We start from the raw sequence: 26256 nt of genomic DNA on the forward strand, positions 1-26256 counted from the left end.
GGATCACAAACTCTTAGCCTTCGCCTGTACTTGTGATTTCTTTTGGGTTTCTGTTTACCTATTATTTACTTATATATGCTATTTAACTCTGTGATCTGCCTGTATTGCTTGCAAGACAAAGCTTTTCGGTATACGTGACAATAAATTCAATTCAATTCCCCACATTCTATATCGACCGTATCTTTCTCCACAGCAAACACTGATGCGAAATACTTGTTTAGTATCTCCCCCATCTCCCACAATATGATCCATTGCTATCAGTCAAATATACCCCGTTAACCACAGACATTGGCATCTGGTATCCGCTAACACATCATGACCATCATGGCCTCTGTCAAATACACAGCAGGGTGCTCTGGAAGCACAGACGTGCATGGGGGATGGGGGGGGGGGGCACTGGAAACTAGCATTGGAGGACAGAAGAAAGGACAAACTGTGTGCACACACAAGCACTCAGCTCACAGGCTGGATCAGGCTGTTTCCCTGTTCTCTTAGTGCTTGCTCACAACCAATCATGACTTGCCCTGCCTTAGATTTCTATGCTCTACCATTTAGCACAGTCATGCAACTAGACATCTGGCCTGACTGTTTGGCAGCCTTCATCCAAAATGGTGGACATCTTGCTATCTGGCAGTGTGCTACATCAATCACACATCTGCACAATGTGCCAGCAGCTTATGTGGCAAACACAAGTGCAGCAAGCAAGCAGTCATGTCTCAAAGTCTTGTGAGTAGCCTTCACTGATTCTCATGGAGGCATCCGATAGTCAGAGGGTCCTGGCAAAGTAGGTCAAGTGCAGCCTCCCATACCAGTCTAGAGAACAGTCACTCTCAGAAGCCTTTTCGGGGTGTTCTTGGTCAGAGAGTCATTCTTCTGCAGTGCAGAGAGTGGGTCACGGTCAGTCCTGTGACTCACAGTGGGGTGGTATAAACACAGTTGGGGAAAGGTACAACCATTAATCAGGGTTTGGGCACTTCTCATACAGGACTGTTCAGTTATGTCACTCAAGGGAGTGAGCCATGGTCAGTCTGTCATGTCCATCCACAGGAACTAAGGGACAAAGGGGTTGAGGGGATTGGTTAGCAAAGGTGGCCATTGATGTGGGAATGAGTCTTCCAGTGAAAGGCTATCAGGAAGAGGATTTGAGTGTTTGAGGACTCACTGATACATACATGAGGAGACAGGTAGCCACTAGCCAAAGCACCTGTCACCTTTCATTGTACTAAAATCAAAATTGCATAATGTGGAAGAAAACTGCTGTGCTCACACTCATGAGTGGATGGGGTAAGTGACTTGACCTGTTACAGAGGGCTGCAGCATACAGCAATGTTAGGGCCTTTAAAGCTATTTGCTGAACAACTCATTTACAGCTACAATTTTGAACACAGAGACTGTGAAAGAACAGGGATGTTCTATATGGATGGCCAACAGTGTCAGTATGACCTAATGCTGTGTTTGTTTGCTTCCAAATGATGTAACAGACTCAGAGTTCCATCCATATAACTTCATCTGTGGCCGTAAGGTGATGCCAAATTTACTTACCAAGTCTTTTGAGCTAGAGAGGAATACAACCAAGTGTGAAGTTAAAGGACTGAAATTTCTATGCAAGTACAATATCATTTACAATTTGTTGTCTAGCACACCAACAACATGCTGTCTAAGTCTTCTTCCACATCCCTCTCCCACTGCGTTTTAGTGCATTCCTTTGTTCTGCAGTTGTGGGGGAGGGTGCCTGAACTGAAGTGCAGCCTTTTGTCACTGGAGGTTTGATCAAACTACCCTGGAGGTGTTTGTGTGTTGGGATGGGGCCAGAGATGCCGAGAGTCTTCTTGCCAGAAACAAGTGGATACACCATGGCTTGACCTATCAAGTGTGGAGGTGGAGGGCCCAAACACATGTGGAGTGTCCTGAGAGGAAACATCTGTAAGGTCTCTGTGTGGTTCCTCTTTCAGCTGGGTGCTGCCTGGCACTGCCCTGTCTCCTGTTATCACTTTATGCGCTCATATAAAAGCAAAAATACTGTGGATGCTGAAATCTGAAATAAAAACTTCTATTCTGAACAAGTTCTGAAGAAAAGTCATATGGGATTCAAAATATTAACTGTTTCTCTCTCCATGATGCGAAGTTTTTCTAGCTTTTTCTATTTTGAAGTTTAAACTCATGTTTTTTGCTGCAATTTTCAATCTGGCCAATGAGCTCAGATTTCATTTGCTTGACAACTTTGTCAATGTCAGGGCTTCTTTTACCACTAAATCAAAGCTGTGTGCAACCAGAGATACAATACCTACATTTAAATGGACTTTTCATGTTGAACTGTCATTCAAAGATCACATAAATGTTGAGAAAGCAAACATCATCAGTAACCAGCAATCTTCCCTATACAGTATACAAGATGTGGAGGTGCCGGTGTTGGACTGGGGTTTCCTCTCTATTTTGAGCCGACAGTTAGTGGTATCAATGGTAGCCATGATGTGGAGATGCCAGTGTTGGAACCTAGTACTTCCAAATAAACCTGTTGGAGTATAACCTGGTGTTGTGTGATTTTTAACTTTATACTATAAATAAGGCATGCTTTGCCCTCAATCTCCTTTCCAGAGTACAGGAACTAGTACTTATCGTGGAAAATGTCTTTCAACACCAATATTCTAATTTTTTAATGGGCTGGGAAGGCTGGAAAGTCTTTCTAAAGTCATTTTGAAAGATAATGTCAAACCAGTATCTTTCTTTACACCTTGAAAAACCTCTCACATTCTAAATGGCCAGCGGTCTTGAAACAGTGAGACAACTTTAATGTCAATTGTAATACACTGTAATGAATGATGTGTAGATCTCATTTCTACAGAATTCCCGATAGATCCTGTGCCCATTTGGATATGGACCCATCTCATACGAATATCATTTTTACCTCATGGTTGGTTACTGCTCAAGATAGGTTGATGTTAACAAACTGGCATTAATGATAACTGAAATGCTGGCTAGAGCCTATGGGAAGTGTTTGCCACTCACAATATTTTGGATATCATTGTTGCTGACAATATGCCAATGAGATTTTTGTAGCATTGCAGTGATGCTGGGCTTTCAAATGTACTCAGAGAGTAATGGTCAAAAGACATTTTTCAGACTGCAGGAAGGTTTGTAGTGGAGTTCTCCAGAAGCCAGAATTGGAAACCTTGCTTCTCCTGGTATAATTTAATGATCTAGATCTTGGTATGTCGGGGACAATTTCAAGGTTTGATGATGATATGAAGCTTGGAAGAATTCTAAACTGTGAGGCAAATAGAGTTGACTTTCAAAGATCAAGGTTGGTGGAATGGTTGTATATCTGACAGGTAAAGTTTAATACAGAGAAATGTGAGGTGATGCATTTCGGTACAAAGATCATGCACAGACAATATAAAATGGGTTACAATTTGAAAGGGTGGAAGGAGCAGAGAACTGAGTGTCGAAGTGCACAGATCATTGAATGTGGCACAAACAGGTAGAGAGGGCAGTAAATGAAGCATACTGTGTTCTTGGATTTATAAATGGGGCCACAGAGGTCAAGAAAAAGGAGGCAAGTTTAAGATGCTTGTTCGACCTGAGCAAGAATATTGTGAAAAGTTCTGGGTGCTACACCAAAGAAAGGGTGCATTGGACACAGCGCAGAAGCAATTTACAAGAATGGTTTGAGGAAAAATAAATTTCAGTTATAAGGACAAATTGTAGAAGCATGTTTTTCTTGGAGTGAAGAAGGCCAAGAGGGGATCTGATAGAAGTTTTCAAGATCATGAGGGGGCTAGATAGAATAGATCAGGAACCATTTCCATTCATAAAAGGATCAAAAATGAGAGGGCATAGATTTGAAGTGCTTTGCAAAAGAAGTAAGTGGGATCTGAGAAAAAAAAGTTTTACGTGGTGTGTGGTTTGGATATGGAATACACTGACTGGAAGGTTCAAATGAATCATTTAAGGTATTGGATGATCATTTAAATAGAAGCAATTTACAAGACTATGGGGAAAAGGCAGAAGAATTGCACAAAGTCACAATGCTGATTTGAACAGCCAGTCCAGATACGATGGAAAGAATGGCCTCCTTCTGTGCCATAATACTATGTAATTCTGTGATATGAGAATGTTGCCATGGTTGGAGGATTTGAGCTATAGGGAGAGCCTGAATAGGCTGGGACTGCTTTCCCTGGAGATTCGGAGGCTGAGGATGATCTTATAGAGGTTTATAAAATCATGAGGGGCATGGATAGGATAAATAGACAAGGTCTATTGGGGTGAGGGAGTCCAGAACTAGAGGGCATAGGTTTAGGGTGAGAGAGGAAAGATATAAAAATGACCTAAGGAGCAATTTTTCACACAGAGGGTGGTGCGTGCATGGAATGAGTTGCCAGAGGAAGTGGTAGAGCCTGGTACAATTACATTTAAAAGGTATCTGGATGGGTCTATAAGTAGGAAAGGTTTGGAAGGATATGGGTCAAGTGCTGGCAAATGGGACTAGATTAGCTTGGGATATCTGGTTGGCATGGATGAATTGGAGCAAAGGGTCTGTTTCTGTGCTTTATATCTCTGTGACTCTATGTTACAGGTTCGCCTTGATAATCTCAATCTAGTGGAGAGGCAGAACAATCAGTTCAAACGGTAAATTTATTGAAGAAATTTCCAGGTTTTCTTGCTGATCTGTTCATTTTCCATGCCACCTAACTCTCCTCAGGACTGTGCTTGATAGTCCTGCTGATGGGGCACAGATTAAAACCTCAATTTCATAAATTTCCAAGCAACTTCTTTCCAAGAGACAACAGTAAGGCAGTTCAGGTGGCTTCATCAATGGAATTTTGCAGAAAGTAGTCACAGGACTATAATAAACTTCACTTCACCAAGATATTGCCGACACTTGGAAAATTTATCTTGTAAGAGTCCTTCATAGGAAGAGTTCTGCTAGACAGCAACTGCCCGAGCAGCATTGATCATACTTTTGGGAATAGCTGAAATGTCTATATGTCACAATCTCTGTTACATCATCAATTGTTCTAGCCTGCTCAGTTACCATAGGAGAAACCTGCTCAACTGAAACAAATTCAGCTCGTCCACAAAGCACCAGTACCTCTGATGGATCTCTTTGTTTCTATTTCTTATTAAGGGCACATTATCAGGCTGCCAGATTGTTGACTCCCTGAACTGATGGCAGAGAGCAGAGAAAATGTAATAACACCAACTCTATCTTAAGCATTTCTTTATTTGGTCATACAGTGATTTCTGATTTTAATATTTACCTATTTATACAATGAAACAAGTCAAAGACATGAGAGGTGTATAAGAGAAAAGGAAAGTTTTTTAAGTAAATGATATAAAAGTAAGTAATTTCGATGACTCATTTGAGAATGTACATGACTGTTAATCAAAGTTTATAATAGGGGAAATGGTTTTGGAGGGTCATTACGCAAGGACTTCAGGATCCTGGAACAACCTTGCAATGATGCCATTGAACTGCACATTACTGAATAGAAATAGCACAGTTGGGGCAGAGTTTCACCAAACTCAAGTGAACTCTCTAGTGAACATACCAAGAATACATGGACATGAACATCAGAAACTGACAGATTAGTCCTTACAGACTGTAACTATAAGTCAGAGCCTGGAATATCTTGCGGAGCGTTTCAGAGAACACCTCTGGGACACCCGGACCAACCAACCCAACCACCCTGTGGCTCAACATTTCAATTCCCCCTCCCACTCCACCAAGGATATGCAGGTCTTTGGACTCCTCCATCGCCAGACCACAACGAAACGACGGTTGGAGGAAGAGCGCCTCATCTTCCGCCTAGGAACCCTCCAACCACAAGGGATGAACTCGGATTTCACCAGTTTCCTCATTTCCCCTCCCCCCACCTTGTCTCAGTCTAATCCATCGAATTCAGCACCGCCTTCCTAACCTGCAATCTTCTTCCCGACCTCTCCGCCCCCACCCAGTCTGACCTATCACCCTCACCTTGACCTCTTTCCACCTATCACATTTCCGACGCCCCTCCCCCAAGTCCCTCCTCACTACCTTTTATCTTAGCCTGCTGGACAAACTTTCCTCATTCCTGAAGAAGGGCTTATGCCCGAAATGTCGATTCTCCTGTTCCCTGGATGCTGCCTGACCTGCTGCGCTTTTCCAGCAACACATTTTCAGCTCTGATCTCCAGCATCTGCAGACCTCACTTTCGCCTGGAATATCTATACAAACAAAAGCCAAAGAACTGCGGATGCTGAAAATCTGAAACAAAAACAGAAATTCTGGAAAAACTCAGTAGGTCTAGCAGCATCAGTGGAGGAAAAGCAGAGTTAACTTCGGTTCTGAAGCAGAGTCACTGGATCTGAAATCTGTCTACAGAAAGCAAAGTTAACATTTCAGAACATTAAGACTCAAAACATTAAATCTATTTTTCCAGCAGTTTCTATTTTAAAATCAGATGAATGTGATAACATACAAGAAGTGGTCAGTCAGCATCTGCAATAAAGTAAGACAAGTTTGTGATTCAGGCCAGCGGGCTCTTCTGGGACTCACTGTGCACATTGCAATCAGACAGTGAGAAAAAGGAGAAGAGTTTGGGCACAATTATTCGAAGCTGTAAATTTGCCATCGTTTCTTTTGGGAGCCCAGCTGCATGAATTGGAGGGGTAGCTTGTCCCCTGAGGATGTAGCCACGAGCTGCCTGCAGCACCAGCACCCTCTGCTCTCACAGACACGAACTAATAAAGTTGATGCTTGTTGAGGGTTTGGAAGATGGCGGCTTCCAGGACGCCCTTGGTTCCGTTCGGTCGTTTGAGCTGCTTCTTAAACGTTGAAAGACGTGGGGTGAAGCACACGCTATGGCTGGCAAACCGGGTTTTCTTCAAAGGTGAGGAAGTTGTTTGACATTTAATGAAGTGGGTCCCCGGCGGGGAGGGAGTGGGGATGGGTTAAATCCCGGCTGCCTCCTGTCACTTGGTGCCGGTGAAGAGAGGCTTTACTCTGGAGATGTCTTTGCTCTGGAGAGGCCACCCCGAAGGGTGGGGTCACTTATTCGCACTGATTTTTTTGTGTGTGTGTGGCAGTGAAAGATCACATCCACGATTCAACAGTTTCTTCAACGGGTTTGCTGTCAGTCATGATGTGGAGGTGCCGGTGTTGGACTGAGGTGGACAAAGTTAAAAATACACAACGGCCCTGTTGGACTATAACCTGGTGCTGTGTGATTTTTCATTTTGCTGCCAGTAACACAGTTGGGGGATGGGGGCTGTTAGATTCCTGATATTTCTGGGGACAGTTGTCCTATAGTTTTGGTTTCTGAAGAGCGGGCACTGATATGTAGGGGTGTTGATTCACATCGGGATTCCTAAAGAAGGGCTCATGCCCGAAACGTCGATTCTCCTGCTCCTTGGATGCTGCCTGACCTGCTACGCTTTTCCAGCAACACACTTTCAGCTCGGTATTGATTCACTTCCCCGGTTTTCATATCAACTGAGTTGTAAAAGCTTAGTTACATCTGAGTGTCGTTTCCTCCAGCCCTACAATGTGGCCACAGTGTTGTGCTCAGAAACAAAATATAGAAATTGCTGGAAATGTTCAGCAGGTTTGTCAGCATCTGTGGAGACAAATCCGAGTTAACATTTCAGGTCCAGTGATCCCCTCAGTTCCAATGAAGGTCACTGGACCCAAAACATTAACACTGATTTCTCTCCACAGATGCTGGCAGACCTTTTGAGCTTTTCCAGCAATTTTATTTTTTTTTCTAATTTACAGCATCTGTAGTTCTTTCGGTTTTTACAGTGTTGTGTCCCTCCAATTCTGGCCTCTTCTACACAGACCGTTACTCTTCACTCCATCATGGGTGCCCAGACTGCCAATACCCAATGTACTGCCAATAAACTCTAAAAACTGCTTTACATATCCCTATTTGTCTCTTTTATGATGTTCCTTGAAGATTATCTGTGATAGAGGATTAGCTAAATTCTATGGGTTACTAGTCAAGTGACATTACTATTCCCTCCCCGAGATAATAAAAGATATATACAAATGCAAATTGTAACTCAGATGTTTACCGGACCTAGGGATGGGAAATAAGTGCTGGCCCAGCGAGCAATACCCACATCCTGTGAGAGAAAAATACTAAGGAATTATAAAGCATTCGTGGACTTTTTAAAGAAAAATCATTCACAGTATGTTGACATCACTGGCTAGGGATCATGGAGGGCTGGGAGCTCTTTAAAGAAGGTGTATTCAATATTGAGATGTTTGGGCAAGGCATTTGAAAGGAGTCAGTTTCTCTCGTTGAATAATTTTGATTCTCTACATATCAATAGTTGGTATATTTTTTAAATTACTTAGAGTCATAGTCAGAGGGATGTACAGCATGGAAACAGACCCTTCAGTCCAATCCATCCATGCCAACCAGATATCCCAACCCAATCTAGTCCCACCTGCCAGCACCTGGCCCATATCCCTTCCTATTCCTATACCCATCCAAATGCCTTTTAAAATGTTGCAATTGTACCAGCCTCCACCACATCCTCTGGCAGCTCATTTCATACATGTATCACCCTCTGCGAGAAAAAGTTGCCCCTCCGGTCTCTTTTATATCTTTCCCCTCTCATCCTAAACCCATGCCCTCTAGTCTGGACTCCCTGACCCCAGGGAAAAGTCTTTGTCTATTTATCCTATCCATGCCCATCATAATTTTGTAAACCTCTATAAGGTCATCCCTCAGCTGCTGACACTCCAGGGAAAACAGCCCCATCCTGTTTAGCCTCTCCCTGTAGCTCAAATCCTCTAACCCTGGCAATATCCTTGTAAGTCTTTTCTGAACCCTTTCAAGTTTCACAACATCTTTCCGATAGGAACGAGACCAGAATTGTTCGCAATATTCCAACAATGGCTAACCAATGTCCTGTACAGATGCAACATGACCCCCCAACTCCTGTACTCAATACTCTGACCAATAAAAGAAAGCATACCAAACGCCTTCTTCACTATCCTATCTACCTGCGACTCCACTTTCAAGGAGCTATGAACCTGCACTCCAAGGTCTCTTTGTTCAGCAACACTCCCTAGGACCTTACCATTAAGTGTATAGGTCCTGCTAAGATTTGCTTTCCCAAAATGTAGCACCTTGCATTTATCTGAATTAAACTCCATCTGCCACTTCTCAGCCAATTTGGCCCATCTGATCAAGATCCCGTTGTAATCTTAGGTAACCTTCTTTGCTGTCCACTACACCTCCAATTTTGGTGTCATCTGCAAACTTACTAACTATACCTCTTACGCTCGCATCCAAATCATTTATATAAATGGCAAAAAGTAGAGGACCCAGCACTGATCATTGTGGCACTCCATTGGTCACAGGCCCCCAGTCTGAAAAACAACACTCCACCATCACCCTCTGTCTTCTACCTTTGAGCCAGTTCTGTATCCAAATGGCTAGTTCTCCCTGTATTCCAGAGATCTAACCTGTTGTGGTTCTGTTCGCCGAGCTGGGAATTTGTGTTGCAGACATTTCGTCCCCTGTCTAGGTGACATCTTCATTGCTTGGGAGCCTCCTGTGATGCGCTTCTGTGTTGTTTCCTGTTTTTTATAGTGGCTTGTCTCTGCCGCTTCCGGTTGTCCGTTCCAGCTGTCCACTGCAGTGGCCAGTATATTGGGTCCAGATCGATGTGCTTATTGATTGAATCTGTGGATGAGTGCCATGCCTTGAGGAGTTCCCTAGCTGTTCTCTGTTTGGCTTGTCCTATAATAGTAGTGTTGTCCCAGTCGAACTCATGTTGCTTGTCATCTGTGTGTGTGGCTACTAAGGATAGCTGGTCGTGTCGTTTCGTGGCTAGTTGGTGTTCATAGCTGCGGATCATTAGCTGTCTTCCTGTTTGTCCTTTGTAGTGTTTTGTGCAGCCCTTGCATGGGATTTTGTACACTACGTTGGTTTTGCTCATGTTGAGTATCGGTACCTTTGTCCTGGTGAGTTGTTGTCCGAGAGTGGCTGTTGGTTTGTGAGCTGTTATAAGTCCTAGTGGTTGTAGTAGTCTGGCTGTCAGTTCAGAAATGTTCTTGATGTATGATAACATGGCTAGTCCTTTGGGTTGTGGCATGTCCTCATTCCGTTGTCTTTCCCTTAGGCATCTGTTGATGAAACTGTGGGCATATCTGTTTTTGGCGAATACATTGTAGAGGTATTCTTCTTCCTCTTTTTGCAGTTCAGGTGTGCTGCAGTGAGTTGTGGCCCTAGCAAGATCTAACTTTGCTAACCAGTCTCCCATGGGGAACCTTGCCTTACTGAAGTTCATTTGGATCACATCTACCCCTCTGCCCTCATTGACCCTTTTTGTTCAAAAAACTCAATCAAGTTTGTGAGACATGATTTCCCACGCACAAAGCCATGTCGACTATTCATAATCAGTCCTTGCCTTTCCAAATACAAGTTTTGCACTTCTTGCGGTTGCAGGGGAAGGTGCTGGGAGTGGAGGTTGGGTTGGTGGGGGGGGTGGACCTGACGAGGGAGTCACTCGTCCACTCCCTCGTCAGGTCCACACCTAGTAAATAGAAATGCAAAACGTGCGCCCACACCTACCCCCTTACTTCCCTCCAAGGCCCCAAGGGATACTTCCATATCTGCCACAAATTCACCTGCACCTCCGCACACATCATTTACTGCATTCGCTGCACCCGATGTGGCCTCCTCTATATTGGGGAGACAGGCCACCTACTTGTGGAACGTTTCAGAGAGCACCTCTGGGACCCCCGGACGGACCAACCAACCCAACCACTCCGTGGCTCAACACTTCAACTCCCCCTCCCACTCCACCAAGGACCTGCAGGTCCTTGGACTCCTCCATCGCCAGACCATAGCAGCACGACGGCTGGAGGAAGAGCGCCTCATCTTCCGCCTAGGAACCCTCCAACCACAAGGGATGAACTCGGATTTCTCCAGTTTCATTTCCCCTCCCCCCACCTTGTCTCAGTCCCAACCCCCGAACTCAGCACTACCTTCCTAACCTGCAATCTACTTCCTGACCTCTCCGCCCCCACCCCACTCCGGCCTATCACCCTCACCTTAACCTCCTTCCACCTATCGCATTTCCAACGCCCCTCCCCCAAATTCCTCCTCCCTACCTTTTATCTTAGCCTGCTTGGCACACTTTCCTCATTCCTGAAGAAGGGCTCATGCCCGAAATGTTGATTCTCCTGCTCCTTGGATGCTGCCTGACCTGCTGCGCTTTTCCCAGCAACACATTTTCAGGTCTGATCTCCAGCACCTGCAGTCCTCACTTTCTCCTTTCCAAATACATGTACATTCTGTCCCTCAGGACTCCGTCCAACAACTTGCTCACCACCGGCATCAGGCTCACTGGTCTATAGTTCCCTGGCTTGTCGTTACCACGCTTCTTAAACAGTAACCTCCAGTCTTCCGGCACCTCACCTGTGACTATTGATGATACAAGTATCTCAGTAAGAGGTTCAGCAATCACTTCCTTAACCTCCGACAGAGTTCTAGGGTACACCTGATCAGGTCCTGGGGATTTATCTACTTTTATGCATTTCAAGACATCCTGCACTTCCTCCTCTGTAATATGGGCTTTTTTCAAGATGTCACCATCTATTTCCCTACATTCTATATCTTCTATGTCCTTTTCCCCAGTAAATACTGATGCAAAATACTTGTTTAGTATCTCCCCCATCTCCTGTGACTCCACACAAAGGCCATCTTGCTGATCTTTGAGAGGTCCTATTCTCTCCCTAGTTACCCTTTAATCCTTAATGTATTAGTAAAAACCCTTTGGATTCTCCTTAATTCTATTTGCCAAAGCTATCTCATGTTCCCTTTTTGCCCTCCTGATTTCCCTCATAAGTATACTCCTACCGCCTTTATACTCTTCTAAGGATTCACTCGATCTATCCTGTCTATACCTGACATATGCTTCCTTCTTTTTCTTAATCAAACCCTCAATTTCTTTAGTCATCCAGCATTCCCTATACCTACCAGCCTTTCCTTTCATCCTTACAGGAATATACTTTCTCTGGAATCTTGTCATCTCATTTCTGAAGGCTTCCCATTTTCCAGCTGTCCCTTTACCTGTGAACATCTGCCTCCAATCAGCTTTCGAAAGTTCTTGCCTAATACCGTCAACATTGGCCTTTCTCTAATTTAGAACTTCGACTTTTAGATCTAGTCTATCCTTTTCCATCACTATTTTAAATCCAGCAGAATTATGGTCGCTGGCCCCAAAGTGCTCCCCCACTGACACCTCAGTCACTTGCCCTGCCTTATTTCCCAAGAGTAGATCAAGTTTTGCACCTTCTCTAGTAGGTACATCCACGTACTGAATCAGAAGATTTTGTTGTACACACTTAACAAATTCCTCTCCATCTAAACTCTTAACACTATGGCAGTCCCAGTCGATGTTCGGAAAGTTAAAATCCCCTACCATAACCACCCTGTTATTCTTACAGATAACTGAGATCTCCTTACAAGTTCCCTCAGACTATTAAAGGGTCTATAATACAATCCCAGTAAGGTGATTATCCCTTTCTTATTTCTCAGTTCCACCCAAATAACTTCCCTGGATGTATTTCTGGGAATATCCTCCCTCAGTACAGCTGTAATGCTATCCCTTATCAAAAATGGCACTCCCACTCCTCTCTTGGCTCCCTTTCTATCCTTCCTGTATGCTGGAACATTATGCTCCCAATCCTGCCCATCCCTGAGCCATGTTTCTGTAATTGCTATGATACCCCAGTCCCACGTTCCTAACCATGCCCTGTGTTCATCTGCCTTCCCTTTTAGGCTCCTTGCATTGAAATAAGTGCAGTTTAATTTATTAGTCCTACCTTGTCCCTGCCTGCCCTGACTGTTTGACTCGCTTCTGTTCTCAACTGTACCAGTCTCAGACTGATCTCTTTCTTCACTATCTCCTTGGGTTCCCCCCCCCCCCCCCCCCCCCCCCCCCCCCCCCACCTTATTTCAGATTTCCTGGGATCATGAAATAAACTATAATATATGCAAAATCTTTTGCCTTAAATATAATTTCTACTTTTATGAGACAGACTGGAATTGAAGATCATGTAAATGGGGTTTGAGAAAGTAGGAATAGAGGAGCCTCATGAAGAATATAAATGTTGACACAAACATATATGACAAATGGCCTGTTTCTCTTCTGCATATTTGAGGTACATCTGTCTCTCTTTAAAAAAAGGAAAGATTTGCATTTGTTGTCCATCATAAGATTGGGGTTTGTATCATAGTGTAAGGAGCGCCTGGTGTGTCTCAGGAGCCCCACTTCGATACGGCAGTCTCTGTGACATTTGCTGCAGTGAAGACAAGGGGCTAAGAAGGCACATGAGTTACTGGCCTTCTTTTCAGCCCGCGAAGCGTTTCGTTTCTTCTCATCTCTTTCAATTATCTTCCAAATCGTTAGTTTCCAGAGGTCATGTCAGTCAATGCCTGTCTCCCAGTTTTCAGTGTCTTTGTAGTATGAATGCTTGGAGGATTATGACTCAATTGCCAGTTTGCCATACATATGGCAGTACCCATATGATATACAAACATGGCTGAGCTAATACAGATGTCCTTGGCTTAGTGATTAACTTATGCTAATGGTATGAACATTCTTTTGGACCTCTGAATTGTGACCTTATCCTGCCAAGTGATACCAGGAATATGTCTGAGATGGCAAAATTGGAAACTATTCAGCCTTGTCTCCTGCTAACATATATTGTCTAAATCTCACCCGTAAAGTGCAGTGCACTGAAGGTGCAGACTTGGTAAACTCTCCATTTGATATACTCATTCATTTTGCTTTTCTTAAAACTCTCTTCCTCAGTTTGGATGCAACAGCTGCAGCTTTTGCTGTTGATATATTTACTTTAACATCAAGTGACAGATTGCTAGTGAATGTGGTGTCTTTAAATGTGAAGCTGTCAACAGCTTCCAGCGCTATATTGTCAATGCTGCTATGTTGGTGGTATGGAAGCATTTTAAAATAAATCATTCATGGAATGTGGACTTCGCTGGTTGGGTCAGCATTTATTGCCCATCTCTATTTGCTATTCAGGGGAGATTTCACGAATTTTGACCCAGTGACAGTAAAGATACTATGATTTGTTTCCAAGTCAGGATACCGTGAGGTTGGGAAGGGAACTTGCAGCTGGTGATGTTCCCATCAATCTGCTGTCCTTGACCTTCTAGATTGTCATGGTTATGGGTTTGGAAGAACCCATCGAAATACCTTTGTGAACTCTGGAGCATGACTTTTGCCTTACTGATGTTCATCATCAAACCCAACTCTTGATAGGTGTGAAATATCTGTGCACTTGCCTATTGTTCTTGACCATGAAATACTAGTGTAATGTCATATGAATTGAAGAACCCTCTGATGAGGATTTGAACAGAACAGAATGTCCTTTATTCTCACTTGTACTGTACTCCAGAACAATGGCTGGTGCCACCTGAGGTACAAGTACTTAGGTACAAATCTTACAGGGGAAAAGAAAGTCTTGTTGTACAAAAAGAAGATTAATAGGAAAGCAGTAGCATCACTTATAGTTGTCTGAGAATGAGTTAGGAAGGACACATTTATGACATTACGAAAAGGATTTGTGTTACAGTCTAGTAGATAACTTCAAAATTCAGCTCAGCACGTGGTGCCAGGCTTTTGTGTTACCTCTGAGGTGAGGAAGGTTGAGCAGTTTTCTGTCAGATTTGGTATGTAAGTACTGTAGGCAGTTTCTGTAGATAACCTGAGAGCATGTGACCACAGGAAAGCAGATATGCTAAAGAGTGTCAGAGGTAGAACATAACCCTGTTTACCTCACTGTAGAACTCCCATTTTACACTCGCAAAGATGATCTTCCCCATCATATTGAAAAGGTGGACAACCAGTTTTTCTCCAGCAAAAATTAATAAATCACTGGGGTAGCACATTGGAAATCAAACCCCGGTATTCCTGCTGTCACCACAAAAGTTATGTTCCCAGATTTATCTGTCTTTTAGACCCAGTTTGACAGAAAACATCGACCGCGTTTCACTTCTGAACAAGAAATGCTATTTATTACAAATAGAGATTCTAACAAGGTTGAACAGTTATGAATCATTGACATATAACTCTTCTCGTTAAAATTCTACAGTTAAAACTCTAATCGATGAAAAACTACTCCTCTTCATATAAAGACAGACACAAATAAGCATAAGAAAAATGGGTGGCGGGAAATATTAGGAAGGCATATCAGTGATCCCTATCCACAGGGTTTGCACAGATAATCCTTTTTCTAATCAGAACGCTGCTTCTTGATCTATCTACTCCAAATATTTTCATTTGTTTACAGAAGACATAGTGTAACCTGTTCTCACTTGTAAATGTCTCTGACCTATGAATTAAAAGTTACAGTTTGCAGCATCTGATGAGGGGAAATAAACTGTTTACCATAGAGCAGAAACACAGCTCTTTCCCTGCCAGAGTTCTGATTGCTTTGCCAAACATTCACACTTGTTTAGTTACCTGGCAGGCAGGAGGCATTTGTCACTTGTGCTTAGAGCAAACAGCTACTTTTTTTGGCCAAAGCTCTGTCTCTCTGTCCTCTGTTGAGGACAACATGGGCAAATATTTAACCTGGAATGTTCAGCAGGAAGGTGCCTCAATAATTATGCTTTGCCCTTTTTCTTGTACAGCGTAACATAGAGCCATAGAGATGTTCAGCACAGAAATAGACCCTTCGGTCCAACTTGTCCATGCCAACAGATATCCTAAATTAATCTCGTCCCATTTGCCAGCACTTGGCCCATATCCCTCTAAACCCTTCCTATTCAGTTATCCATCCAGATGCCTTTTAAATACTGTAATTGTCCCAGCCTCCACCACTTCCTCTGGCAGCTCATTCCATACATGTACCATCCTCTACGTGAAAAAGTTGCCGCTTAGGTCTGTTTTAAATCTTTCCAGTCTCACCCTAAACCAATACCTCTTGTTCTGGACTCCCCCACCCCAGGGAAAAAACCGTGTCTATTTACCCTACCCATGACTTTATAAACCTCTGAAAGGTCACCCCCCAGCCTCTGACTCTTCAGGGAAAACAGCCTATTCAGCCTCTTTCTGTAGCTCAAATCCTCCAATCCTGGCAATATCCATATAAATCTTTTCTGAACCTTTTCAAGTTTCACAACATCCTTCCTAAAGGATGGAGACGAGAATTGCACACAATTTTCCAAAAGTGGCCTAACCAATGTCCTGTACAGCTGCAATATGACCTCCCTAGTCCGACACTCAATGCTGTGACCAATAAAGGAAAGCATTCCAAATGCTGCCTTCACTATCCAGTTTCCTGTGACTTCGCTTTCAAGGAACTATGAACCTGCAGTCCAAGGTCTTTTGTTGAGCAACACGCCCCAGGACCTTTCCATTAAGTCCATACGTACTGCCTGGATTTGCCCTTCCAAAATGCAGCACCTCATATTTATCTAAATTAAACTCCATCTGCTGATCTTTGTCCCATTGGTCCCTCTGATCAAGATTCTGTTGTACTTTGTGGTAGCCTTCTTTGTTGTCCACTCCAATCTTGGGTGTCATCTGCAAACTTACTAACCATACCTCTTATGTTCACATCTGAATAGTTTATACAATTGACGACAAGCGATGGACCCAGCACTGATCCTTGTGGCACACCACTGGTCACAGGCCTCCAGTCTGAAAAGCAATCCTCTACCACCACCCTCTGCCTTCTACCTTGGAGCCAGTTCTGTATCTGTGTTCACATAATGTGTATCTTGAGCACTCTCCAGCACTGGCAAATATGTACATGCAGGCGCAGTTTTCCATGTTTGATGTATTCAGACCATGGATCATCAGCATGGAGCTTTGTTCATGGCTAGTGAGTCAGTAGCTTTGCAAACCTGTGGATTCAATAGCCAAATACCATGTATGCCATTTCCTCAAACATTTCCCTAATGATAGTGTTCTCCCTCAACTCAATGTAGTATTCCATAGTGTTCTCCATTAATGAGTATTGCTGTCAGCATTTGGTTGCTCAGCCTGTTCTTCTAATTAACAAAATTAGATAGCTTTGCATAAATTACATGTTCTGTGACATTGATGTTAGCCTCAAACTGATCAATTTTCTTCTCTTGCTTCCCATCGGTTGAGAGTGCAGAATCAAACATGGTATCTCATTGCAAGTTCTATTTATTCTGTGCTCTATTTGGGAAAGCCAAAAAACATCTGTTCATTTGCATTGATAAGACATTGGATTTTATTGGAATTACCACTGGATGTAGGTTTGCTTGCTGAGTTGGAAGGTTCATTTTCAGATGTTTCGTCACCGTACTAGGTAACATCAACAGTGAGCCTCTGGATCAAGTGCTGATGGCATGTTATATCGTCAAGCTAGTGGACCTATGCCTTCCCATCCACTTCACCTTCAACAACAAAACCTACAGACAAACCAACGGAACACCCATGGGATCTCCAATATCATGGTTCTTAGCAGAGGCAGTAATGCAGAGGCTCGAACAAACAGCTCTGCCAACCATCCAGTCCAAACTTTGGGTCTGCTAGGTGGATGACAGCTTTGTCATCACTAAACAAAACAAATTGGAGGAAACCTTCAAGGCCATTAATAAAAACCTTACAGGCATAAAATGTATGAAAGAGGAGGAAAACAATGACAAACTGCCATTCCTAGATGTCACAGCAGAGCGAACAGCAATGGGGGTGACTTTATAGAGGTTTACAAAATTATGAGGGGCATGGATAGGATAAATAGACAAAGTCTTTTCCCTGGGGTCGGGGAGTCCAGAACTAGAGGGCATAGGTTTAGGGTGAGAGGGGAAAGATATAAAAGAGACCTAAGGGGGAACTTTTTCATGCAGAGGGTGGTACGTGTATTGAATGAGCTGCCAGAGGATGTGGTGGAGGCTGGTACAATTGCAACATTTAAAAGGCATTTGGATGGATATATGAATAGGAAGGGTTTGGAGGGATATGGGCCAGGTGCTGGCAGGTGGGACTAGATTGGGTTGGGATATCTGGTCGGCATGGACGGGTTGGACCGAAGGGTCTGTTTCCATGCTGTACATCTTTATGACTCTATGACCCTAAACCGGTGTCTACAGGAAAACAACACATATACTGAACTACAGAAGCAATCATCTCAACATCCACAAACGAAGCTGCATTAGAACATTATTTGAATGAGCCACCCCACACTGAAGCACAGAGGAACTATGCAGAGCAGAGGAAAATCACCTATGCAGTGTATTCAAAAAGTACAGGTACCCATTGAATACAGTCTGCTGATTTCTCAGTAACAAACCCCAACAAGCAGACAAAACAGGTCCAGAAGCCCTAGTTGCTCTCCCCTATATGAAAGTGATCTCGGAAATGACTGCCAGACTAATCGGACCTATTGGCATCATGGTAGCCCACAAACCCACCAACACACTAACACAGCAGCTAATGAACTTGAAAGATCCTAGACAGACAATAAGCAAAACTAATGTCATTTACAAAATACCTTGCAAGAACTGTAACAAACACTATGTTGGATAAACAGACAGAAAACTAGCCATGAGGATACATGAACATCAACTAGCCACAAAAAAGACATGACGCACTCTCACTAGTATCCTTACAAATGGATGAGGAATGAAACCACTTCAACTGGGACAACACATCCATCCTAAGACAAGTCAAACAGAGACATGCACGAGAATTCCTAGAAGCATGGCATTCCAACTGGAACTCTATCAACAAACGCATTGACTTGGATCCCATTTACCACCCCCTGAGAAAAAGAACAGAAAATGACCCTTCCACAGGAAATGACATCACCATAGGAAATTATATCACCTATTCAAGGAAACCTAAATGCAATTTTTTTGTTTGAAAGCAGACCATAACAGCAGTGCTTCATTGGGAGGCTCAGTTACCTAGTAGGGTGACGAAACATCTGAAAATTCACCTTCCAGCGCAGCGAGCAAACCCACATCCAGAACCTCAACCTGAACTACAAATCTTCTCAAAACTCACTAGAATTAACACTGGCTGATATGAGGATTGTATTTCTGCTTTGAATGCCTAATCGTCAAGGGTCCCATTCACTCCACCCTAGAATTCCTGAACACTACCAAAGATACCAAGATAGAAGAGGTCGAAATAATGGTCTCCTTTGATGTTTCAGCCCTTTTCACATCAATTAATGTTGATCTGGCCAACGTAACACTGGCATCACTACTAGGAAAACCAGGACCACAAAGACCAGGCAGCACCAACTTCATCAGCAAAGACATCCTCAAGCTAGTGGACCTGTGCCTCACCACCCACTTCACATTCAATAACAAAACTTACAAACAAGCCAACGGAACATTTATGGGATCACCAACGTCTGGACTCATAGCAGAAGTAGTAATGCACAGACTTGAACAAGCTTCCCTCCCATCTATTCAATCCAAAGTTTGGGTCTGCTACATAAAAGATACTTTCATCATCACAAAACGGAATAAATTAGAGGAAACATACAACACCATCAACGATATCCTGATAGGCATAAAATTCACAAAAGAGGAGGAGAATGACAATTCGTAGATGTGACAGTTGAACGTACAGTTAACAGAGAGCATCAAACCAGTGTCTACAGAAAAACAACACACATGGATCAAATATTTAACTTCAGAAGCAATCACCCCAACACCCACAAACGGCGCTGCATTAAAACATCATTTCAATGAACTACATCACACTGCAGCACCCAAAAACTGCAAGAAGCAGAAGGAAAATAGATATACAGGGAAACCTCGATTATCTGAACTTCATGGGTGGGCACTATTTTGTTCGGATAATTGATTTATTTGGTTAATTGATGAAATGCCTTTCCTCTGGGAGTCAGAGCTTTTCATGTCTACCCCGTTCAGCAGCATGTAGTGCGAGAGCTCCAACCCCCCCCCCCCCCCCCCCTCCCGGCTCCCCTGCAACACGGCCCCCTACCCCCAACACCCCCCACCACCAACCCTGTCCAACTCTGCCCCCCCCACCCCAACCCCGTCCAAAACACCCCCCCCCCGCTCCCATGCAACACTGCGCCCCGCCCCCAACACCGTCCAATAAGGCCCCCTCGCTCCCAACACCCCCTGCAACCATAACCCCGTCCAACACTGAACCCCCCACCCCCAAAAACCTCCTTGTCTGGAACCCCGTGCAACACTCCTCCCCTGCTCCCGACCCCGTGCAACATGCCCCATCTACTCCCAACCCTGTCTTACACTGCCCCCCCCCAACCCTGTAGACACTCAGCCCCTCACCATCTGGACTACACCATCAAAACTACTGCTGCTGCCTTTGTGGGGTAAGTCTCCAGATAGAGTGCACACGCTTGCGTGTGCACACACCCACACACCCAATTTTTTAACTGCAACTTTTTGACAGGTTCCACTTCTGCCCTGTGCAGGACAATGTTGGAGAGAATGTCTGGGGAAGGGGGGTGGGGTTACGATACACCCCTGTGTAGAGTTCCAGGGAAAGTGGAGAGAGAGAGAGAGAGAGAGAAAAAAGGCGCCCGTTTAATCACTGTAAACAAAAGATGCGATCACTGTTAGAAACACGTCTTTGATGTGATGTTTCCATTGGGACCTCGAGATCTCCTTCGGATAATCTGATTTTCAGATAATTGGTATTCGGATAATCGACTTTCCTCCGTACAACGATTTGAAGAAAAAACAGGTACCCAATAAACACAATCCGTTGATTCCTCAGAAACAAACCCAAACAAGCAGACACAACGCAACCAAAAACTATAGCCACATTATCTTACATCAAAGACATATCAGAAATGACGTCCAGACTCCTTAGACCTCTTGGCATCATGGTAGCCCACAAACCTACCACCATACTTAAACAGTGATTAATGAACCTAAATGAATACCACTGAATGAATACTTTTCGTCAGTATTCACTCAGGAACAGAACATTGTTGCCGATGTGAATACTGAGTCACAATTAAGTAGAATGAATGGCTTTGAGGTATGTAGGGAAGAGGTGTTGGAAATTCTGGAAAGGGTGAAAATAGATAAGTCCCCTGGGCCTGATGGCATTTATCCTAGGATTCTCTGGGAAGCAAGGGAGGAGATTGCAGAGCCATTGGCCTTGATTTTTATGTCCTCGTTGTCTACAGGAGTAGTGCCAGAAGACTGGAGACTAGCAAATGTTCAAGAAGGGGAGTAGGGATAACCCTAGTAACTATAGGCCGGTGAGTCTCACTTCTGTTGTGGGCAAAGTCTTAGTGAGAATTGTAAGGGATAGGATTTATGAACATCTGGATAGGAATAATGTGATCAAGGATAGTCAGCATGGTTTTGTGAAGGGCAGGTCGTGCCTCACAAATCTTATTGAATTCTTTGAGAAGGTGACTAAGGAGGTGGACGAGGGGAAAGCGGTAGATGTGGTGTATATGGATTTTAGTAAGGCGTTTGATAAGGTTCCCCATGGTAGGCTACTTCAAAAAATACGGAGGTATGGCATTGAGGGTGAGTTGGAGGTTTGGATTAGGAATTGGCTGGCTGGAAGAAGACAGAGGGTAGTAGTTGATGGTAAAGGTTCATCTTGGAGTGCCGTTACTAGCAGTGTTCCGCAAAGATCTGTTTTGGGACCATTGCTGTTTGTCATTTTTATAAATGACCTGGAGGAGGGACTAGAAGGTTGGGTGAGCAAGTTTGCGGATGATACGAAAGTCGGAGGAGTTGTTGACAGTGAGGAAGGATGTGGCAGGTTACAGTGTGATTTAGATAAGCTGCAGAACTGGGCAGAAAGGTGGCAAATGGAGTTCAATGTAGCTAAGTGTGAGGTGATTCACTTTGGTAAGAGTAACAAAAAGATGGGGTACTGGGCTAATGGTCGGATACTTGGTAGTGTGGATGAGCAGAGGGATCTTGTGTCCATGTACACAGATCTTTGAAAGTTGCCACCCAGGTAAATAGTGCGGTGAAGAAGGCATATGGTGTACTGGCTTTTATTGGTAGAGGAATTGAGTTCTGGAGCCCTGAGATCATGTTGCAGTTGTATAAGACTCTGGTGCGGCCGCACCTGGAGTATTGTGTGCAGTTTTGGTCGCCATACTATAGGAAGGATGTGGAGGCACTGGAACGGGTGCAGAGGAGGTTTACCAGGATGTTGCCTGGTATGGTAGGAAGATCGTATGAGGAAAGGCTGAGGCACTTGGGGTTGTTTTCATTGGAGAAAAGAAGGTTTAGGGGTGACTTGATAGAGGTGTACAAGATGATTAGGGGTTTAGATAGGGTTGACCGTGAGAATCTTTTTCCACGTATGGAGTCAGCTATTACGAGGGGGCATGGCTTTAAATTAAGGGGTGGTAGGTATAGGACAGATGTTAGGGGTAGGTTCTTTACTCAGCGAGTCGTGAGTTCATGGAATGCCCTGCCAGTAGCAGTGGTGGACTCTCCCTCTTTATGGGCATTTAAGTGGGCATTGGATAGGCATATGGAGGATAGTGGGCTAGTGTAGGTTAGGTGGGCTTGGATCGGCGCAACATCGAGGGCCAAAGGACCTGTACTGCGCTATATTCTTCTATGTTCTATGTAAAGGATCCATTGGTTACCACCAGCAAAACTAATGTCATTTGCAGGATAACATGCAAGAACTGTGAAAAAACACTACATCGGACAAACTAGCAGGAAACTTGCCACCAGGACATGTACACCAACTGGCCACTGAAAGGTACGACCCACTTTCATTAGTTTCCACACATACAGACAAAGAAGGAGACCTCTTTGACTGGGAGAATGCACACATCCTCGCACAGGCAAAACAAAGACACACATGAGAATTCTTAGAGACATGGTATTCTAACCAGAACTCGATCAATAAACACATTAACTTAGATCTTGTCTACCTTCCCATGGAAAAAAAGAACTGGAAATGGTATCACCCACCTTAAGAAACCAAGACCTAGAGAGGCAGGACATATCATCGGCACTTCACCAGACACTCACTTTGATGATGTTACTTCGTATGGTAATGCAATATCTGAAAACAAACCTTCAAGCTCAGTGAGCTAACTTACAGACACATTGTCACGCAAGTGCACACTGGGAGTGATCGATAGCATAGTTCAACCTGTGATATCTTTGTGCATTGAGAATGCTGTTCAGAAAGTCACGTCTGGTTATGATCAGATCCATCTAGTGCCAATGCTCTGATCTTGAATATCTTCAGGACACCTGTGGCATACTTTGTTCCAAAAGAAGGTTTACTTACATAAAGCTCTCTACACATCAAAACTCAAATAGTCCATCTTTTCTCGTTTACCTCTTCTAGGTCATGATGCCATGATAAGCCAAGAGGGTCATCCCTTGTGGTCCGTACCCATTCTTATATTGTGATCATCCAATGGGTCAAGATATTTTGTTGTAGGGATTCTATTGATAATATCAAGCTCCTCTTAGAACTGGCCTTTCACCTCAAATACTTTAGAGTATTTGCATTTACTCGTTGTTTCATTGGACCAAAGTTGTAGTGTTGGTTTTTACATTGAATGGGAGCTATTATTACTCCTGATCAGCTGGGTGTCTGGGATCATCCCACCTGGATCAGGAAGTTCAGGTTGTTGCAGCCGGAGCAGCAATAATAGTGCTTTACAATCCCAGGTTGTTGATACAGATGTTCCTCCATCATCTTAATCTTTGGTCATGGCCACCTGGAAGGAGACTTCACCTCTGCTCACTTTCTTCAAATGTTGAAAATTTCAAGCTCCCAATTTATAGCAGCAAATGATGTTCACCTTTCCCAGTTTCCTGCATCTCAATAATTTTTAAAAAATTAGACTTTTGCTCCCTTTTAACCATTCCTGCACTTGCACTGTTCCAAGTGCAGGATAGTAATAGCTAATGTAATGCCAAGAAATTGACTCCTAAATTCCTTTCAATTGGGGTATTAAGGTAGGTAAAGTTTCTTTGGTCTCATCAATGCAGGAACTCATGGTGATCAGTTTGGTGTATCACACTCCCTTTTAGGAAGCTGTAGTGAAACCCTGTACTCCTGAACCAAAGCAGTTTTTGCTGTCTCTTTTATTCAAGAGGATGATAGTAGCTGAGTTTTAATTAGCCTGATCGATTAAGGAGGTCATGGCGATCATTTTAGTCTGTCAAACTGTACATCTGAGTGCTCCATAAAAAGCATGCTTTACACATGCAAACTATTTGTGGTAGATGTAAGTCATTTCATGATCAATGTTCCGAAGCATTCCATAGCCAATTTTGCACAACTTAATTAGGTTAGGAAATGCTGCAGCTAATTTAGGCACAGGAAGTTCCCATGAACAGCAATATAGTAGTGACCAGAGACTTTTTTAAAATGTTTTGATTGTGGCTTTAGGATTGCCCTGGAGACGATAAATGACTTTGAGTGTGTTGGGGTCTTTCATATCCATCTGAGCGAGATGGTCTCATCTGAAGTTTATAATCTCTGAGAATCCAGCACTCCCTCAGTCCTGCACTTGAACTACTGCACTGTCATCTTGGAATTTTGAACTCAAAATTCTGGAGAGGCTCATGAACTTCGCAACCTTCTTACTCAGAGGAGGTGGTGTTTCTGGGCATCTGTGTAGTACAGGGTAGAAATGTCAATTACTCGAGACATGAGTTTAAGGTAAGTTTTTTGTTGCACAACAGATGCTAAGTGCCTGGAATGCCCTACCAGAGGGGGTTGTAGAAACAGATGCAATAGCAACGTTTGAGACATATTGACAGATACGTAATAGGCAGGGAATAGAAATAGTTTAGCAAGACATCATTTGTTGGTGTGGGCTTGGTGGGCTTGGTGGGCTGAAGGGCCTGTCCCTTGCTGTCCCTTTTTTGTTCCTTGTTGATGTCTGTTAATGCGCAGGACCTTTGAGGTTAGAAATTCCAAACTGCTGTGTTCAGTTTACCCATGTTAACCAGCTAGATTTTGAGTTTGTTACAGATTCAATTGCCTGACTTGTGTGAAAAGCCTTATTTATCCATTTAACACCATTCAGCACTCATTCTAATCCTTGTACTTTCAGCAGATTTGAGACCAAATGATTGTAATTTGATTAATGCTTTGCTTTGTCCCAAGCCATGTTGTTCTGCTATGAAGAGTGAGCAAGTTATATTCATTGGAAACCTTTTGAGGAACACCTTTTAATGAGCATTTTCTCAATTACTGGTGACAATCGTTATAACTTTTAGATCCTGTGAAATTTCCATAGTTTATTTTGGAGTCTTTGTAGCTGTCGGATTGCACTTGTAAATCACTGCAAGGTTCCATCTGGTTTTGGAGCTTTGCCAATCTTGATGGCTTCAGTGTGAATCTGTTCACCACTTTACTGATGTCAGTATCTATTATTGTGGTAGTTCATAAAAATATTTATGCCACCTTTGTGATTTTCTGAGGATGCTGTATTATTGTTCATGCTGCACACTTGGTATATCGTAGAACTTTTATGTTTGTCCTGAAGATCATTTGAATTTCCTTAATCTTGCTTGAACAGGAATGATCTTTTCATTTGCTGTAACTTGCCTTGGGGAAAAGAAGTTTGAATATTTGTGTGGTATATTTTCTTTGTGTAAAGGTTAGGATTAGAGATCAAACTCGTTTTTGCTTTCTATTTTTCTTTCGTCGATGCAATGGGTGTATATTATCATTTGTCAATACAGACTTGTGTCAGCAACCATTTTAAAGGCTATGATGGCTTGTCTTTTTTTTGGTACAATCCCTGTAGAAACTGGTAATTTTTCTTAAGATACAGTGTTTGATTTGACAAAAGCTGACTGTAATGATTGTGACTCTTGCTCATTTAGCTCTGCCTTAAAAATATTCAAGGACACTACTTCCACAAACCTTTTGAGGAAAGGATTTCCAAATATCTTCAAAGCTCGGAGAAGAAAGTTCTCCTTATCCCTGTCTTAATGGTGACCCCTCACTTTTAAACAGTGAAATCTAGTTCTGGATTCTTTCACTAGTAGAAACACCTTTTTTTACGTGCACTGTGTTATGACTCCTCAGGATCTTACCTGTTTCAATTAAGTCACTTTTTATTATTTTAAACTCCAGCAGATACCTCCTCTACATACTCTATCTTCTATAATCTTTTCTCATAAAAAACTCATTCCAGCTATCCGTCTTCTAGACCTTTTTTGAACTTCTGCAGTACCCCAGACGTGGTCTGAGTGATACTCTCTAAAGCTGAAGCATAACCTCACTACCTCTGTATTCAATTCCTCTCACAATAAAAAATAACAT

The 26256-nt window shown here is 43.2% G+C and overlaps 1 protein-coding gene across 5 annotated transcripts in view; it reads left to right on the top strand.

Moving 5' to 3' along the window:
* Nucleotides 1-6117: 6117 nt before the first annotated feature.
* afg1lb (AFG1 like ATPase b) overlaps nt 6118-26256 on the top strand; it is a 164750-nt gene continuing 144611 nt past the window's right edge. Inside the window, exon 1 of one of the 5 annotated variants that reach the window (XM_087982918.1) lies at nt 6118-6869. In XM_087982918.1, coding sequence (XP_087839044.1) covers nt 6755-6869 — 115 coding nt within the window. In that variant the 5' untranslated portion in view covers nt 6118-6754. The remainder of the gene's footprint in view (nt 6870-26256) is intronic. The other 4 variants (XM_043687086.2, XM_043687085.2, XM_043687087.2 and 1 more) reach the window with 4 other exon arrangements.

The sequence above is a fragment of the Chiloscyllium plagiosum genome, unplaced genomic scaffold (assembly GCF_037043375.1).
Source record: "Chiloscyllium plagiosum isolate Xiang-an unplaced genomic scaffold, Cpla_swu_hap1 HiC_scaffold_3, whole genome shotgun sequence".
In the NCBI taxonomy this organism is placed as follows: domain Eukaryota; kingdom Metazoa; phylum Chordata; class Chondrichthyes; order Orectolobiformes; family Hemiscylliidae; genus Chiloscyllium; species Chiloscyllium plagiosum.